This window comes from Salvelinus sp. IW2-2015, linkage group LG16 (genome assembly GCF_002910315.2).
Source record: "Salvelinus sp. IW2-2015 linkage group LG16, ASM291031v2, whole genome shotgun sequence".
NCBI lineage: Eukaryota > Metazoa > Chordata > Actinopteri > Salmoniformes > Salmonidae > Salvelinus > Salvelinus sp. IW2-2015.
The window spans coordinates 23,232,937-23,249,712 of record NC_036856.1 but is presented as its reverse complement, the minus strand read 5'-3'; the positions used below and the strand labels follow the sequence as shown (position 1 = coordinate 23,249,712).

The following is a 16,776-nucleotide window of genomic DNA, read 5'->3' as shown; positions in this document are numbered from 1 at the left end:
TCTGTGGAATAATACATAATGCAGCATAGACCTATATATTGGATAACATACATCAATGAATTGTACATATCAAGGGAATTTTCCAAACACACACTGTCTATCCCGCCACTACTGTCTGTGAGCGCTAAGCCGCGGGTAACCAGATATTCAAAAACCACACGTCATTCCACAATGCACCGCGTCCCTTCTCTTGCAGCATTACCTCATCCCATCAGCCAACGCGAGACCGAGAATCTTCTGGGTGGTCGTCTAGGCAACGCGCCTTATCTGGCAACAGGGAACGCCCCGCGAACGCCTGCAACCAATGGAAGACTCCAGAGGTGACATCATGTCTATTTTTAGAGAGACAGTGGCTGCAGATAAGCTTTGCCTCCACGCTGGAAGAGTCAGTATACACACAGAGCGCTAGAGAGGCGCGCTTTGAGCAGGAATGCTGTTGAACTATAAGAACTTATAGCACTTACCGCGTCTCATTCAAAGACTGTCAAAAAACTGTGGACAGAAGCGAAAGAACGAATTTGAAGAATTTATACAGCGTTCTGAGTCAGACTATCCGTGCAGCTGAACATAATACTTTTTCTCGGGACAAGGAGTGCGCTTACAAGTTAGAAGTCTGTGTACGGGACACGATTTTATTCCAGAGACTCTTAGCTCGGCTTCGGGGGTTGAAAGCATTGTCTGACACATTATGACACATTTCTCAGAGTTTTACAACGGAAAGAACGAGAGAGAGGTGACCGAAACACACATATCTTCTGTTTGAGTAGCCTACTAGAGACATTTCAAACTGAGTGTTTGGTTTATATTCTATGTCTACCAAGATGGAAACTACTTTCTACGACGACTCGCATAATGCTTTCTCCCAGCATCAGAACGCGGGCTACGGATACAACCCCAAAGCTCTGAAACACAGCATGACACTGAACCTGGCTGACCCAACCATCACACTCAAACCTCACCTCCAGGCTAAAGCCAGCGATATCCTCACCTCTCCGGATGTGCAGCTCCTCAAACTTGCCTCCCCAGAGTTGGAGCGACTCATCATTCAGTCCAGCAACGGCCTGATCACCACCACACCTACCCCGACGCAGTTCCTCTGCCCGAGGAACGTGACTGATGAGCAGGAGGGCTTTGCCGAGGGGTTCGTTAGAGCTCTGGCGGAGCTCCATCATCAACACGTCTTGCCCAACGCACCTGGGGTCCCAGTCACCTCCACCGGGCAGACAAGAATCAACAACTCGACCACACTCCCACCTGTTTGCTCCGTGGCTGGGAGCACTGTTTATAACAACGTAGCCATGCGCTCTGAGTCACCTGTCTACGAAAACTTGAACACTTTCACCCCGGCTGTCACCACCAACTCAGCCCCGGGTTACACCACCTCAGTGCCGGCTATGAGCTTCCCCTCTGCCCCGCCTCAGCTCCCCATCTATGGGCAGCAGTCTCACCCCCACCCCAGGATCACAGCCCTGAAAGAGGAGCCCCAGACGGTACCTGAGATGCTCGGGGAGACCCCTCCACTCTCTCCCATCGACATGGAGAATCAGGAGAGGATCAAAGCCGAGAGGAAGCGCATGAGGAACCGCGTCGCCGCTTCCAAGTGCAGGAAGCGGAAGCTAGAGCGCATCTCCCGGCTGGAGGACAAGGTGAAGAACCTGAAGACTCAGAACTCCGACCTGGCTTCCACAGCCAACATGCTGAGGGAACAGGTAGCCCAGCTCAAACAGAAGGTGATGAACCATGTCAACAGCGGCTGTCAACTCATGCTGACGCAGCAGCTCCAGACCTTCTGAAGAGGAGAGGACACTTGGGGAAGAATAGAGAAAGAGTTTGAACGAAAAGGACAGATCGTTTATAAGTGACTGGATGGCTGTTCCGTGGCTCCGTGGCATTGTGACAGGTAGAATGGGACAGTAACAGCACGAGAATGGTGGGAGGGAACCGTGACTGGCTGGCTGCCTCTAACCGGGTGCTTCGCGCGCCACCGTTGCGCACAGGAGTTGGGGCCCCGGACAGAGCAGAGCGTGTGAAGGAAAAGAAACAGCAACAAACAGGACAAACGGATGTTTTGTTTCGTGTTGTTTTTATTGACTGGGTATTTGTTGGCGTTGACCAAGCTGTGCTTTTATGAATGGACCTTCGTGATGATTCAGTATTAGAAAAAACAAAGACAGTAGCTTTTAAAACTTCCTGGCGCTGAAGGAGAAGGCGTGTAGCCTAGTCTAAACAGATGAAAACGTTTAACAAAAGCTGCCTAACTTTTGAGTTACAATGTATTGTTTATTCTTAATTGTATTGAATTAAGTTAGAAAAAAGCTTAGTTACTTGTTTTTTTCTGAAGTTATTTAATGGGGTTCCACTCATTGTTATTAGTTGTATATAAGATCGACTTGGAGTACTTACATTTACAATTTGTAATAAGAAACAATATAATTTTGTATGTTCATTTTCTGAGCACTTCAGAAACAAATCAATATTTAAGAAATGTAATAAAACATATGTGAACTGAATACGATGCTTCTGTGTGTGTTGTGAAATGATGTGTATTGTGTGTGTACACTGAAACATGTTGCAACATGTTAAGAGAGCAGCAAGTTATCTGTACCATGAATGCCTTATTGATCCTGAGATTAGTGATGGAGTTTCACAGTCAATGACCCTTTTATCTCTCTACAGCACACTAGTTAGACATTGCTGTGGGACTGAGTAATCTGGTCCTAGGCCTGTGGTTATAGGTTCAACCTCTACAGCAGGGATGTAGGCCAGGAATGCCTTATTGATCCTGAGGTTAGTGATTGAGTTTCAGTCAATGACCCTTCTATCTCTCTAGTGTAGATTCGAGTGCAACATGAGTGGGCCACCTAACACCTCAGCTCCACTTGAGTCTCACCATCTAACAAGGTAAAAGGAACACAGATACTCTGTATGTTGTGAAGTGGCCTACATTCACAGGCCTCCAGGGCAAATGCTTCTGACACACTGCTATGGTTGAGGGACCTATAAAGTAAATCATGATTATAACTTCAATTACTCAATCATAATACATTGTCAATCATTTCTAAAGTAATTTTTAATGCATTGCAGCCAAAGTGTTTAGTAAATTCATAGCACAGCTGAATTGTGTGTAGTGGAACATGTTCTGTCCCTATATTGTATCATAAACTTAACTTCCTGTTGCCCTGGTCAACATGACTATAGGGTTGCTCACACAGCATTACAAGCATGATCACTGTAAACAACAATAACACCAGAGGAATAAGCGACAGGAAGAAACATGGTGGTAACTAATGTAAACAAATATATTTACAAACAAAACATTTGAGCATAGGTCTATGGTTACATTGTATCCAGACATGTTATATTGAGGGGTGGGCACTGGGCAGAGTCATACAATTGTAATAAATAAGAGCATAATCATAACGTTTTAATAACTATCCAGCTAGATGGCCGATGAGCACCTGCTAATACAGAAACAGTAAAGAAAACATACATATATACTGGATGAGCAGAAAGTATGTGATTTCCTGTAGGACTCTGAAATATTCACAAGAGGGCGACATTGCCAATGAGATGAGCACAGTTTAAAAAATCTGGGTATTTTCTCCAGAGCCAAGGCTCTAGTTTATTACTGATGAAGATCATGATCAGGACAATACAGAACAAATAAAAGCATGTTTATATTACAACAGTACTCATAGAGGAATAGAATCTGATGTTCAAGAAACAAGTAGTTGTTCGCTACACAAATAAATGTTCCCTATAATTAAAAACAGGAATATCTAGAAGTATCTAGAAGACATAATATCTACACAATGTACTACAAATATACAAACTACAAAGTAGGTCAAACTAAGATTTAAAATCACTCAGACGAGAGTGCTCTTAAATCGGAGTAGATAGCCAGAGGGAATTTACGAACGCACCCCGTATGATGACAGAGTACGTTCGAAAGACCTACGTCACCCCGCCAGATAAGCACACATGCCGCGTTCACGTCCTAGTCAGGAATAGGAAACTCGTAAATTTCAGATTTGCTAAATTGTTGTATTATACACGTGCTGCGTTCAACTAGTTAGCAAGTCGAAACATTTTTAAACCCAAGAGTTTCTAAACCCAGATGCGCAACGTCGTGACAGTTCTGGGAAAGCTTGCGAAACAGACAAAGCAGACCAGGCCGGGTTTGAGATGTCAGTGAGAGAAGTGAACAATTCTTCCTTAGTTGTTCATTTTCTCGAAATCGAAAGACACTACCTATGCCAATGTCTTAAGTAGTTGAACATGTTATTACTCCAACCTCGTGAAAGTGACAAACTGACACGTTTTCATTCTTGTAAAAAAAAACGTTATATTGATGGAGTGGCTTTGATTTTAACGGCCTGCACATGCGCAGTTTGGCGCAAGACGAACGTTAGACCCGATGACGTGTTTCTGAGCATGACATTAGATAGCCAAAGTCGCCATGACATCGCCTATAGGCGTTATCGGGGATTTCTATTGGAGAACCAGTTTCATCCTATCTTCATAGGAAGTATGCGTGTTTCACCGGAAGTGGAGATCACTCTCTAATCTTTGCGCGGGACAGACCAAAGCATCCTACGTTGCACTTGAATGAGCGTTCACTGCACGTTGTCCTCCAAGCAGGTTGTTTGTTCGTTCAAAGGCAAATAACTAAAGACATAACCTTTATCTAACCAAGCAAGTAAGTTAAGAACAAATTCTTATTAACAATGACGGTCTACACCGGCCAAACCCTAACCCAGACGATGCTAGGCCAATTGTGCGCCTCCCTATGGGACTCCCAATCACGGCCGGTTGTGATACAGCCTGGACGCCTCTAGCACTGAGATGCAGTGCCTTAGACCGCTGTGCCACTCGGGAGCCTAATACACGGTGAAATGTTATAATGCAATGTTTAGCAGAATTAAATATATAAAAGTTAGTAATTTAAGAATATGCCAATCATTTATTCCATTTCTAAATTAACCCTTGTAAAGATGAGGTTTATTAATTGGCCACAAAAGGTTGTTTAAAAAGGGTGAAATTTCTGATGCTTATGAAGCTTATAACAGCTTATAACAGTTATCAGGATGGTCATAAACTGTAGCATAGTGTCGTCTATAACTATGCATAGCAGCCATCTATTTTGTTTTTCAATTTCACAGACACTGAGAGACAAATGTGGATATGAAGTTTACTATTACTGCTGCCTCCCCCATTTTTAACTAATATATATATATATATATTGTAATGAAGCAGCAGGGAGCAGGTCTCGTATCCTCGACCTTCTAGCCCGAAGTCCGGCGCGCTAACGACTGTGCGGCAAAAGCATGCTCGGGCGGCAGAGCCGATATCCGCGCTTATAAACCCAGGGTCGTTACATTATATATATATATATAGTTACATTTGTTTTGTTTAAACAACAATACAATAAAATACAAAGTCAATAAGAATGGCCGCTCCCACCAGGGAGTACTCTGGTTCGTGGTTGTTCATTTTTAACATCTGAGATGCACTAGAACACAGACATCCTGGAACGAGTCCGTCCATCGTGTCACATGACTTGGCTAGACAATTATGTGACATTTTGTTGATGTGTTGCTGGTAAGGTTTCGAATGACAGAGGAGTGGGAATATATACTTATATATTTAGTAGTTTATTTTCCTTTAGTTCATTGTTTAACCCCCATCCAATTGGTGACGACAATACACTTTTTTTTGTGTAACGTCAGTTCGCCAATATACCCCAAAAAGAAGAATGTCGCTGGTAAATTAGCGTGTCTCTCCCAAATGGCTAGAAACGAGGAGAAACAACTGGGGAAATTGAACAGATTATGGCTTCAAAAAGAAAGAGATGGTAAGTGATTAAATATTCCGTTTGTATTTTTAGCTACACGTTAACTATGGCTCTTTGCAGTACTAGCAAACATTGTTAGTATTATCTAGCTAGCTAGACTTCCTATCAAGTTAATTTCGCTCTGGCAAGCTTGCTACTAGCCTATAGCTAGAAACACCCACTGCCTTAGCTATCAGCGAGCTAGCCTGTTCTTAACAAGCTAGCTATTTACATTATATATCTGGTCCACGGTGATATGTTCGGTTTGAGTCTTTTTCAACTCCATGCAGCTTTCCATTCATCCCTCCAAAAATGATATTCCCCCGATTTGATCAATAGTGTGCCACTGCAGACCACAATTCGGGCATTCCTGCCCGTGGGAATCTGCAGGAATGCCCCCCCCACGTCATAAACTGACAGATTGAGGGATTATGCTAGTAGGAACTAGGAAACTCTGACATTTCCGACTTGCTAATTGGTTGTAGGTAATCACGTGCTGCGTTCAACAATAACAAATTGGAAATGTATGAGTTTCCTAGTTCTAGCACAAGAACGTGGCATTATCTTGCCTGGCCTTGTTGGTGTCTGAAAGTTGATTACATTCGATTTAAAACCAGACTGACTCCTGGGCATGAGCCATGTGACGTAATTAAGCATGAGTGGTAATTAGTAGGATTCTGTGTTTTCCCATGCAAAAGTGATTGATTTTGATAAAAACACTTTATCTAGTTAAAAAATTCTAACATGTATGGAGGGAAATCAGTGGAATTAGAGTATGGGCATCTGTGACTGGGAGAAGCGTCCATCCATGATTTATACAGGTAGGGTAGTCTAGCTAGCTACATTTTCAGATATTACACTTTTCTAATTTTGACAGAAAGTTGTTTTAATTTCAAGTTGAAGTGTACTGTTAGCTAGCTAGCTAATGTTAGCTAGCTGGCTCGCTAGCTAACGTTACGTGTATGATCTTATTATTCGTATCTGAGAGCCATTTGCTTTGCTAGTTATAGTCTAATGTTAGCTAGCTAACATTGAACCTGGTTGGTTAGCTACCATATTCATGCATGGTAGTAACATGAGTTGGGATTATGGTTCATTGTTTAGCTAGCTAGCTACCTATGTGTCTTAACAAAAGACTCCACTATGCAAGTATCCATTTCAAGAATGTCACTGCGACAACTGTTGACAGACGTAGCTGGTAAATTCTGCCTGGCTATCTACTCCGATTTCAGAGCACTCTCGTCCGTGCCAGAGCGCAGAACAAATGAGGAATTTACAAACGCTCAACACCCGTTGAATATGGCCGGTGTCAGTAAACGTTGGCAAAAAAGCGTAAATTGTTTCCAACGCTCTGGAGTTGCAGTCACCAACACTCTGGATAACATAAAAACAGCCTAACCAGCTCTGCTAGGATGAGTAAAATGGTCAGTGAGCTGTTCTCTCATATGTGTCTGGAAGTAGCTAGCCAGTTAGCTTGGGTACTTGAATGCCGTTATTAGGACAGAACGCTCGGATCAACCCTTAAAGAGATGGGTGGGGCTAAAGCTTAAGAGGGTGTGAACAATGCTGAATGGGTGTAGACAAAGAGGAGCTCTCCAGTAGGTACCAAACCATTCAAAGGGCATTCACCTGTATCACCTGTACTCCACACACAGAGACGCGTACAAAGTTCTCCCTCGCCCTCCCCTTGGTAAATCCGACCACAACTCTATCCTCCTGATTCCTGCTTACAAGCAAAAATTAAAGCAGGAAGCACCAGTCACTCGGTCTATTAAAAAAATGGTCAGATGAAGCAGATGCTAAACTACAGGACTGTTTTGCTATCACAGACTGGAACATGTTCCGGGATTCTTCTGATGACATTGAGGAATACACCACATCAGTCACTGGCTTTATCAATAAGTACATTGAGGATGTTGTCCCCACAGTGACTGTACGTACATACCCCAACCAGAAGCCATGGATTACAGGCAACATTTGCACTGAGCTAAAGGGTAGAGCTGCCGCTTTCAAGGTGAGGGACTCTAACACGGAAGCTTACAAGAAATCCCGCTATGCCCTGCGACGAACCATCAAACAGGCAAAGCGTCAAGACAGGGCTAAGATTGAATCATACTACACCGGCTCCAACGCTCGTCGGATGTGGCAGGGCTTGCAAACTATTACAGACTACAAAGGGAAGCACAGCCGTGAGCTGCCCTGTGACACGAGCCTACCAGACGAGCTAAATCACTTCTATGCTCGCTTCGAGGCAAGCAACACTGAGGCATGCATGAGAGCATCAGCTGTTCCGAACGACTGTGTGATCACGCTCTCCGTAGCCGACGTGAGTAAGACGTTTAAACAGGTCAACAAACACAAGGCTGCGGGGCCAGACGGATTACCAGGACGTGTGCTACGGGCATGTGCTGACCAACTGGCAGGTGTCTTCACTGACATTTTCAACATGTCCCTGATAGTCTGTAATACCAACATGCTTCAAGCAGACCACCATAGTCCCTGTGCCCAAGAACACAAAGACAACCTGCCTAAATGACTACAGACCCGTAGCACTCACGTCTGTAGCCATGAATTGCTTTGAAAGGCTGGTAAGGGCTCACATCAACACCATTATCCCAGAAACCCTAGACCCACTCCAATTTGCATACCACCCAAACAGATCCACAGATGATGCAATTTCTATTGCACTCCACACTGCCCTTTCCACCTGGACAAAAGGAACACCTATGTGAGAATGCTATTCATTGACTACAGCTCAGCGTTCAACCCCATAGTACCTTCAAAGCTCATCACTAGCTAAGGAACCTGGGACTAAACACTCCCTCTGCAACTGGATCCTGGACTTCCTGACGGGTCGCCCCCAGGTGGTGAGGGTAGGTAGCAACACATCTGCCACACTGATCCTCAACACTGGAGCTCCCCAGGGGTGCGTGCTCAGTCCCCCTCTGTACTCCTGTTCACTCACGACTGCATGGCCAGGCACAAGTCCAACACCATCATTAAGTTTGCAGACGACACAACAGTGGTAGGCCTGATCACCGACAACGACGAGACAGCCTATAGGGAGGAGGTCAGAGACCTGGCCGGTGGTGCCAGAATAACAACCTATCCCTCAACGTAACCAAGACTAAGGAGATGATTGTGGACTACAGGAAAAGGAGCACCGAGCACGTCCCATTCTCATCGACGGGGCTGTAGTGGAGCAGGTTGAGAGCTTCAAATTCCTCGGTGTCCACATCAACAACAAACTAGAATGGTCCAACCACACCAAGACAGTCGTGAAGAGGGCACGACAAAGCCTATTCCCCTCAGGAAACTAAAAAGATTTGGCATGGGTCCTGAGATCCTCAAAAGGTTCTACAGCTGCAACATCGAGAGCATCCTGACCGGTTGCATCACTGCCTGGTACGACAATTGCTCGGCCTCTGACTGCAAGGCACTTCAGAGGGTAGTGCGTACGGCCCAATACATCACTGGGGCAAAGCTGTCTGCCATCCAGGACCTCTACACCAGGCGGTGTCAGAGGAAAAAATTGTCAAAGACCCCAGCCACCCCAGTCATAGACTGTTCTCTCTACTACTGCATGGCAAGCGGTACCGGAGTGCCAAGTCTAGGACAAAAATGCTTCTCAACAGTTTTTACCCCCAAGCCATAAGACCTCTGAACAGGCAACCAATGGTTACCCGGACTATTTACATTGTGTGCCCCCCCCCCAACCCCTCTTTTACGCTGCTGCTACTCTCTGTTTATCTTATATGCATAGTCACTTTAACCATACATCCATGTACATACTACCTCAATTGGCCCGACCAACCAGTGCTCCCGCACATTGGCAAACTGGGCTATCTGCGTTGTGTCCCACCTCCCGCCAACCCCTCCTTTTACGCTACTGCTACTCTCTGTTCATCATATATGCATAGTCACTTTAACCATACCTACATGTACATACTACCTCAATAAGCCTGACTAACCGGTGTCTGTATATAGCCTTGCTACTCTTATTTTTAAATGTATTTTTACTGTTGTTTTATTTCTTTACTTACCTACACACACACCTTTTTTTCCGCACTATTGGTTAGAGCCTGTAAGTAAGCATTTCACTGTAAGGTCTACACCTGTTGTATTTGGCCACGTGACAAACAAACTTTGATTTGAAATATAATTAAGGAGCAACCATAAAATAACAGTAGAGAGGCTATATACAGAGTCATTGTGCAGGATCACCGGTTAGTCGAGGTAATTGAGGTAATATGTACATGTAGGTATAGGTAAAGTAACTATACATGGAAAATAGAAAGTAGCAGCAGCATTAAAATGGGGGGTGGGGAAGGAAGACCTAGATAGACATACCTGCCATTAGAATGAATCTGATTTAAAAGGAATATTTTTCCCAGACTTTTGTATCCTCTCCAGATGGCACCTTTACACAGTGCATTTGGAAAGTATTCAGATCCCCTACCATTTTTCCAAATTTTGTGACTTTACAGCCTTATTTAAACATATATTTAAAAATAATAATAATAATAATAATAATTTACTCACCAATCTACAGACAACACACCATAATGACGAAACGAAAACAGTTTTTTATTTTTGCAAATGTGTTAAAAGTAATAATAATAAAAAAGTTTTGCTTTGAGACATGAAATTGAGCTCAGGTGCATCCTTTTTCCGTTGATTATCCTTGATGTTTTAACAACTTGATTGGAGTCCACCTGTGGTAAATTCAATTGATTGGACATGATTTTGAAAGGCACACCCCTGTCTATGTAAGGTCCCACAGTTGACAGTGCATGTCAGAGCAAAAAGCAAGCCTTGAGGTTGAAGGAATTGTCCGTAGAGCTCCGCGACAGGATTGTGTCTAGGCACATGTCTGGGGAAAGGTACCAAATCATTTCTGCAGCATTGAAGGTCCCCAAGAACACAGTGGCCTCCATCATTCTTAAATGGAAGAAGTTTGGAACCACCGCCCAGCCAAACTGAGCAATCGGGGGAGAAGGGCCTTGGTCAGGGTCAGGGTGGTGACCAAAACCAGGTGGTCACTATGCACTCTGACAGAGTTCCAGAGGTCCTCTATGGAGATGGGAGAACCTTCCAGAAGGACATCCATCTCTGCAGCACTTAACCAATCATGCCTTTAAAGTTGAGTTGAGTGGCCAGACGGAAGCCACTCCTCAGTATAAGGCACATGACAGCCCTCTTGGAGTTTGCCAAAGGGCACCTAAAGGGCTCTCAGACCATGAGAAACAAAATGATCTTGTCTGATGAAAGCAAGATTGAACTTTTTGGCTTGAATGCCAAGCATTAAGTCTGGAGGAAAGCTGGCACTCCCTACGGTGAAGCATGGTGGTGGCAGCATCATGCTGTGGGGATGTTTTTCAGCGGCAGGGACTGGGACACTAGTCAGGATCGAGAGAAAGATGAACGGAGCAAAGTACATAGATCCTTGATGAAAACCTGCTCAGGACCTCAGACCTGGGGCGAAGGTTCACCTTCCAACAGGACAATGACATTCTACACACAGCCAAGACAATGCAGGAGTTGCTTTGGGACAAGTCTCAATGTCCATGAGTGGCCCAGCCAGAGCCCGGTTTTGAACCCGATCTCTGGTGAGACCTGGAAATAGCTGTGCAGCAACGCTACCCATCCAACCTGGCAGAGCTTGAGAGTATCTGCAGAGAAGAATGGTAGAAACTCCCCAAATACAGGTGTGCCAAGCTTGTAGCGTCATACCCAAGAAGACGGGAGGCTATAATCGCTGCTGAAGGTGCTTCAACAAAGTACTGAGCAAAGGGTCTGAATACTTATGTAAATGTAATATTTAAGTGTTTTTTATATATATAGATTTGCACAAATGTCAAAAAGCTTTCTTTGTCATTATGCGGTATTGTGTGTAGATTGAGGAAATTTTGTAATTTAATCCATTTTAGAATGAGGCTGTAACCTAACAAAATGTGGAAAAAGTCAAGGGGTCTGACTACTTTCCGAATGCCATGTATGTCCTAGAAGAATGGACCCATGGCTATTTGTACTCGGTGTCGTCGGGAACAGGCTCTCACTTACTTTAATTGAGCACTGCTCAATCTTCGTGTGAAATTTTCTTTGTGGCCTGCAAATGCATTCTCCTTCACTGGGTAAAAGACCAGCCAACAAAAATAAACCAGTGGTATTGTGAGATCTTTAAAGTGTTAACACTGGAGAGAATGAGTGCTGTATTCAGGAACAAGTAATGAGATTTCTAAACAATATGAGACCCCTTTTTGCTATCACTTACCCCTAATCTTGCAGATACCCTAAGAAGTGTCAATATAACAATTATATGAATGTGTGTCAACTTGACGCTGGTCGCTTTCTTGTATAGAATAATTATTTTGTCGCTACAGCCTCACATTTTGCGACAGTCAAATTAATTAAGGCATGTAAGGAAAATGTTTTATTCATTAAATGAATATGAAAAATTAAGAGCAGGGAACTGAAAGGGAATGTATAATTATATTGGTTTTGTATGCTTTTGTTTTGGTGTATGTTGGTTATGCAATGTTTTATGTTACCTTGTTTCATTTTGGAATTCAAATATATGTACATTCAGTACCAGTCAAAAGTTTGGACACCTACTCATTCCAGGGTTTCTCTTTATTTTTACTATTTTCTACATTGTAGAATAATGGTGAAGACATCAAAACTATTAAATAACACATGGAATCATGTAGTAACCAAGAGAGATTCTTCAAAGTAGCCACCCTTTCATGACAGCTTTGCACACTCTTGGCATTCTCTCAACCAACTTCATGAGGTAGTCACCTGGAATGCATTTCAATTAACAGGTGTGCCTTGTTAAAAGTTCATTTGTGGAATTTCTTTCCTTAATGTGTTTGAGCTAATCAGTTGTGTTGTGACAAGGTAGGGGTGGTATACAGAAGATAGCCCTATTTGGTAAAAGACCAAGTCCATATTATGGCAAGAACAGATCAAATAAGCGAAGTGAAATGACAGTACATCATTACTTTCAGACATGAAGGTCAGTCAATATGGAACATTTCTAGAACTTTGAAAGTTTCAATTGCAGTCGCAAAAACCATCAAGCGCTATGATGAAGCTGGTTCTCATGAGGACCGCCACAGGAAAGGTAGACCCAGAGTTACCTCTGCTGCAGAGGATAAGGTCATTAGAGTTAACTGCACCTCAGAGTTCAGCCCAAATAAATGCTTCAAAGAGTAACAGACATATCTCAACATCAACTGTTTAGAGGAGACTGCGTGAATCAGGCCTTCATGGTCGAATTGCTGCAAAGAAACCACTACTAAAGGACACCAATAAGAAGAAGAGACTTGCTTGGGCCAAGAAACACAAGCAATAGACATTAGACCGGTGGAAATCTGTCCTTTGGTCTGAGTCCAAATTAGAGATTTTTGGTTCCAACCACCATGTCTTTGTGAGATGCAGAGTAGGTGAATGGATGATCTCCACATGTGTGGTTCCCACCATGACTCATAGAGGATGAGATGTGGGGGTGCTTTCTGGTGAACCTGTCAGTGATTTATTTTGAATTCAAGGCACACTTAACCAGCATTGCTACCACAGCATTCTGCAGCGATACGCCATCCCATCTGGTTTGTGCTTAGTGGGACTATTATTTGTTTTTCAACAGGACAATGACCCAAAACACACTTCCAGGCTGTGTAAGGGCTATTTGACCAAGGAGAGTGATGGAGTGCTGCATCAGATGACTTGGCATCCACAATCACCCGACCTCAACCCAATTGAGATAGTTTGGGATGAGTTGGACCGCAGAGTGAAGGAAAAGCAGCCAACAAGTGCTGAGCATATGTGGGAACTCCTTCAAAACTGTTGGAAAAGCTTTCTTCATGAAGCTTGTTGAGAGAATGCCAAGAGTATACAAAGCTGTCATCAAGGCAAAGGGTGGCTACTTTGAATAGTCTTTAACACTTTTTTGGTTACATGATTCCATTTGTGTTATTTCATAGTTTTGATGTCTTCACTATTATTCTACAATGTAGAAAATAGTAAAAATAAAGAAAAACCCTTGAATGAGTAGGTGTCAACTTTTGACTGCTACTGTATGTCAAATCTGTCCCTAATGTTGACCTGAAATAAGGAAAATTATATAATAATAAAATATATTTGACCTTGAGCGAATCGATGTAGTCGGGACTGAATTCCACAAAGCCTGGTCCCTGCTCAACTCTGTTGGTTGTGTTCATCAGAAACTTCCTTCACCATGGAGTTTAGTCAGCTATATGAAGAGTTACATGTGAAGATGCAGCAGGGCGTTGAAGAAGGTTTAAGCTGCAAGTAACGCCTTGGACCAGAGCTAGCTACAGATCGATCTTGGGTGGAGAGACTTTTGTTACAGCTGTTAGGTTCTGAACAAACAGAGTAAAAACTCACGGACAACTAGAAAAAGCTCAAACCAAGTTTGTTCACCCCACTGGGTCATAGAGCTGTAAAAGACTAAGCATGATTACACAAGCACATATATTTATTACCTCCTACTATTCGGGGTCAACTCCTTATACATCTGGACAGCCAATACATCTCTGTTGTTAGGCTGGAACTTAATTAGTTATTTTCACTGGTGTAGTCATGGCCCTGCCTGATGCTAGAACATTTGTGGAAGTGTATGCGTATGAAATTGGACTGTTTCTTCTCACTTCATCTGACCTGACCTTGGGCCGAATTCCTCGCTCCTCCCTAATCCGCCACTGTCCTACCTTATCAGTGACTGAAACCAGACAGTTCTCCTTTTACCTCCCTTTTTTAGGAGCCTTGATATTCAGCAATAACATGCTTGACAGAATGTGACTTTCCATACACCACGTTCCTATACATCCTTCATTGACCCCAACCTATTCCTTATACATGTAAAGTAATCGTTAAGTTCTAGTATGGTAACACGAATAAGTATATTTAAAGCTAGAACCCAACACCTTTCAACTTATTCAGATCTGGGTGATCAGTTGAATCCGGTGTGTTATCCCGGGCTTGAATAAAAGCCTGTGTTGAACATTTACTGTAAATGTGTAGCTAAATGTAATTCCTTCTCTGTGCCCTGAAACAGAGGGCCGTATCAAAGATGTTCATGAACCTAGACCCAAACTGGTGAGTTCTCCTACACATTTAATCTAATTGACAGTAATTCACACTTTATTGGGGATAAATATGACTTGCACTAACGATCTGATATGTTTTTTCCCCCTCCACAGTCAACACTCAATTCAGCCTCATCCATTAAAAAGTGGATTCCAAGCATCAAGAATGAAATTGAGTATTATCTGCAGGTAGGCTTGTGAAGTGATGAGTGACAGTAATAATGCTGTTGTTTATTGACTTGTGTGTGTGAAGAAAGGATACCCACACTGAAGTTTCATGTTAAAGTGAGTATGGCACACGTAATTTTTTTCTCCTCTCTCTCAGCAGTCCCAGTTGTCTCACTACCCTGAGAGGAAAATAGCAGAGTTCCAGCTGAGCATCCAGGGGCTGGAGAAAGAGTATAAACGCTTCATCTGTAAACTGCAAGCCCTGGACCCGACCTGTAAACACCAGCCCTGGACACTTAGAGCATACACCAAGAGGAGTGCAGACACACACATCTCCCCCAACACTGGTCAGTTTAACAGGGTTTGGCTCTGTTGTCTAGTTCTGACCAGTTTTGTTGTCTTACCTCTAACATAAACAATCAGCTTTCATATGCTATATGGGTTGTCTTCTATTAAGAAGAGAGGTTCCCAATTAGTCTTTTAATATGACCATAGTCATAACCAATCTAAAATTATATTGTGGCACATAAAAAATACCAAACCTATTTTACAGTCAGGTTCCTGTCTTTAGCCTTGATCCCAAATATATCAGGCATGACTAACATTTTGAGAAACTCTGGTCTAGAGGTAATTCCTGGTTTCTCTCATCTGTAGCCAAGAAACCACGCGGTCTCCAATCATGTGATCTGAGCAGGCCGGTGGGTGGAGCACAGAGTAACTGGGTCGTTGAAAGAACAGGAAGTGATGCAACCTCAGCCTCTGAGAACAAGGTACACTTCCACCAATCAGGGACTTTCCTCAGCACATTTCCAGTTGACCTGACTAATCCCAGCCCAGAGACCACCAATCCAGATCAGGACCAGCCCCTGAACTTTGATCGCACCCATCTGGCGGTGGTTCTAGCTGGGTCCAGAGGCCCATTACAACCAGGGTCGTCTCACACTCAGAGCCTGGCCAGGGTGCTGCTCTCTGGGCTACCCAACCTCCACAGCTCCCCACTGGGAAGGGCCATTGCTGCACAGGACAGAGACAATACAGGGGGAGAGATACAAGACAGCACAGGGGCAGGAGGAGCCCATAGCACCGTTAATGATGAAAAGAGCACAGGGCATGTACTGGGACTAGGCTGCTACTCATCCTCAGACGATGAAGCCGACACATGACATGGCTATGTTATTAACACTGGATCCCTGATCACTACTCAGAACTCAATCTGCCATTCATGGACATCCCATGCTCCAGTACTTGTCCATTTTGCCCTGAACTCAATCAGCTGTTGTGAACCACAGGTTCTTTCTTTTCTTATTGTACATTATGTAAATACACAATAAAAAGGGCAATGATATGTTACTGGTGTGGAATTTTTAGGATCCTCTCTGAAGTTCTGGAGACTTCAATTGACCCAGACCCGCTTCTGATAATCCTGGGAGTATCTGATTCCCTAATCGGACTAACCAACCCCCAAAAACAACTCATCTCTTACAGTCTCATTTCGGCAAAAAAACTAATCTTGTTGTTCTGGAAAAAGAGGGAAGCGCCCACTACCAAATTATGGCTCAGCGAATTGGCAAACACTGTACACTTAGAAAGGATTAGATATATTCTGAACAATAAATTATTAACATTTGATCAGATCTGGCAGCCTTTCCTCTCTTACTTGGACCA

At 43.5% G+C, this 16,776-nt stretch overlaps 2 protein-coding genes across 4 annotated transcripts; both read left to right on the top strand.

The window, feature by feature from the left end:
• Nucleotides 1-378: 378 nt before the first annotated feature.
• LOC111975849 (transcription factor Jun) lies at nt 379-2,510 on the top strand. Its single transcript, XM_024004496.2, has one exon. It carries the CDS (start codon nt 810-812, stop codon nt 1,791-1,793), a length of 984 nt encoding a protein of 327 aa, XP_023860264.1. The 5' UTR covers nt 379-809; the 3' UTR covers nt 1,794-2,510.
• A 3,005-nt stretch (nt 2,511-5,515) lies between these two features.
• si:dkey-86e18.1 (uncharacterized) lies at nt 5,516-16,461 on the top strand. 3 transcript variants are annotated; one of them, XM_024003528.2, is made up of 6 exons: nt 5,516-5,601; nt 5,730-5,854; nt 14,913-14,953; nt 15,058-15,132; nt 15,269-15,458; nt 15,766-16,461. In XM_024003528.2, the coding sequence occupies exons 1-6, from the start codon at nt 5,591-5,593 to the stop codon at nt 16,272-16,274; spliced, it is 951 nt and encodes a 316-aa protein (XP_023859296.1). In that variant the 5' UTR covers nt 5,516-5,590; the 3' UTR covers nt 16,275-16,461. The 3 variants fall into 3 exon arrangements, with proteins under 3 accessions (XP_023859296.1, XP_023859295.1, XP_023859294.1); XM_024003527.2 differs by having other exon boundaries at nt 5,534-5,854; nt 15,272-15,458; XM_024003526.2 differs by having other exon boundaries at nt 5,536-5,854.
• The last annotated feature ends 315 nt before the right edge of the window (nt 16,462-16,776 follow it).

Excerpts from the sequence above, each read along its gene's own strand:
- si:dkey-86e18.1 (XM_024003526.2), top strand. The coding sequence starts at position 5,614 with ATGACAGAGGAGTGGGAATATATACTTATATATTTAGTAGTTTATTTT. Across the intron at positions 5,855-14,912 it reads GCTTCAAAAAGAAAGAGATG|AGGGCCGTATCAAAGATGTT; the intron begins GTAAGTGATTAA and ends GCCCTGAAACAG. Across the intron at positions 15,133-15,268 it reads AAATTGAGTATTATCTGCAG|CAGTCCCAGTTGTCTCACTA; the intron begins GTAGGCTTGTGA and ends CCTCTCTCTCAG.
- LOC111975849 (XM_024004496.2), top strand. The coding sequence starts at position 810 with ATGTCTACCAAGATGGAAACTACTTTCTACGACGACTCGCATAATGCT.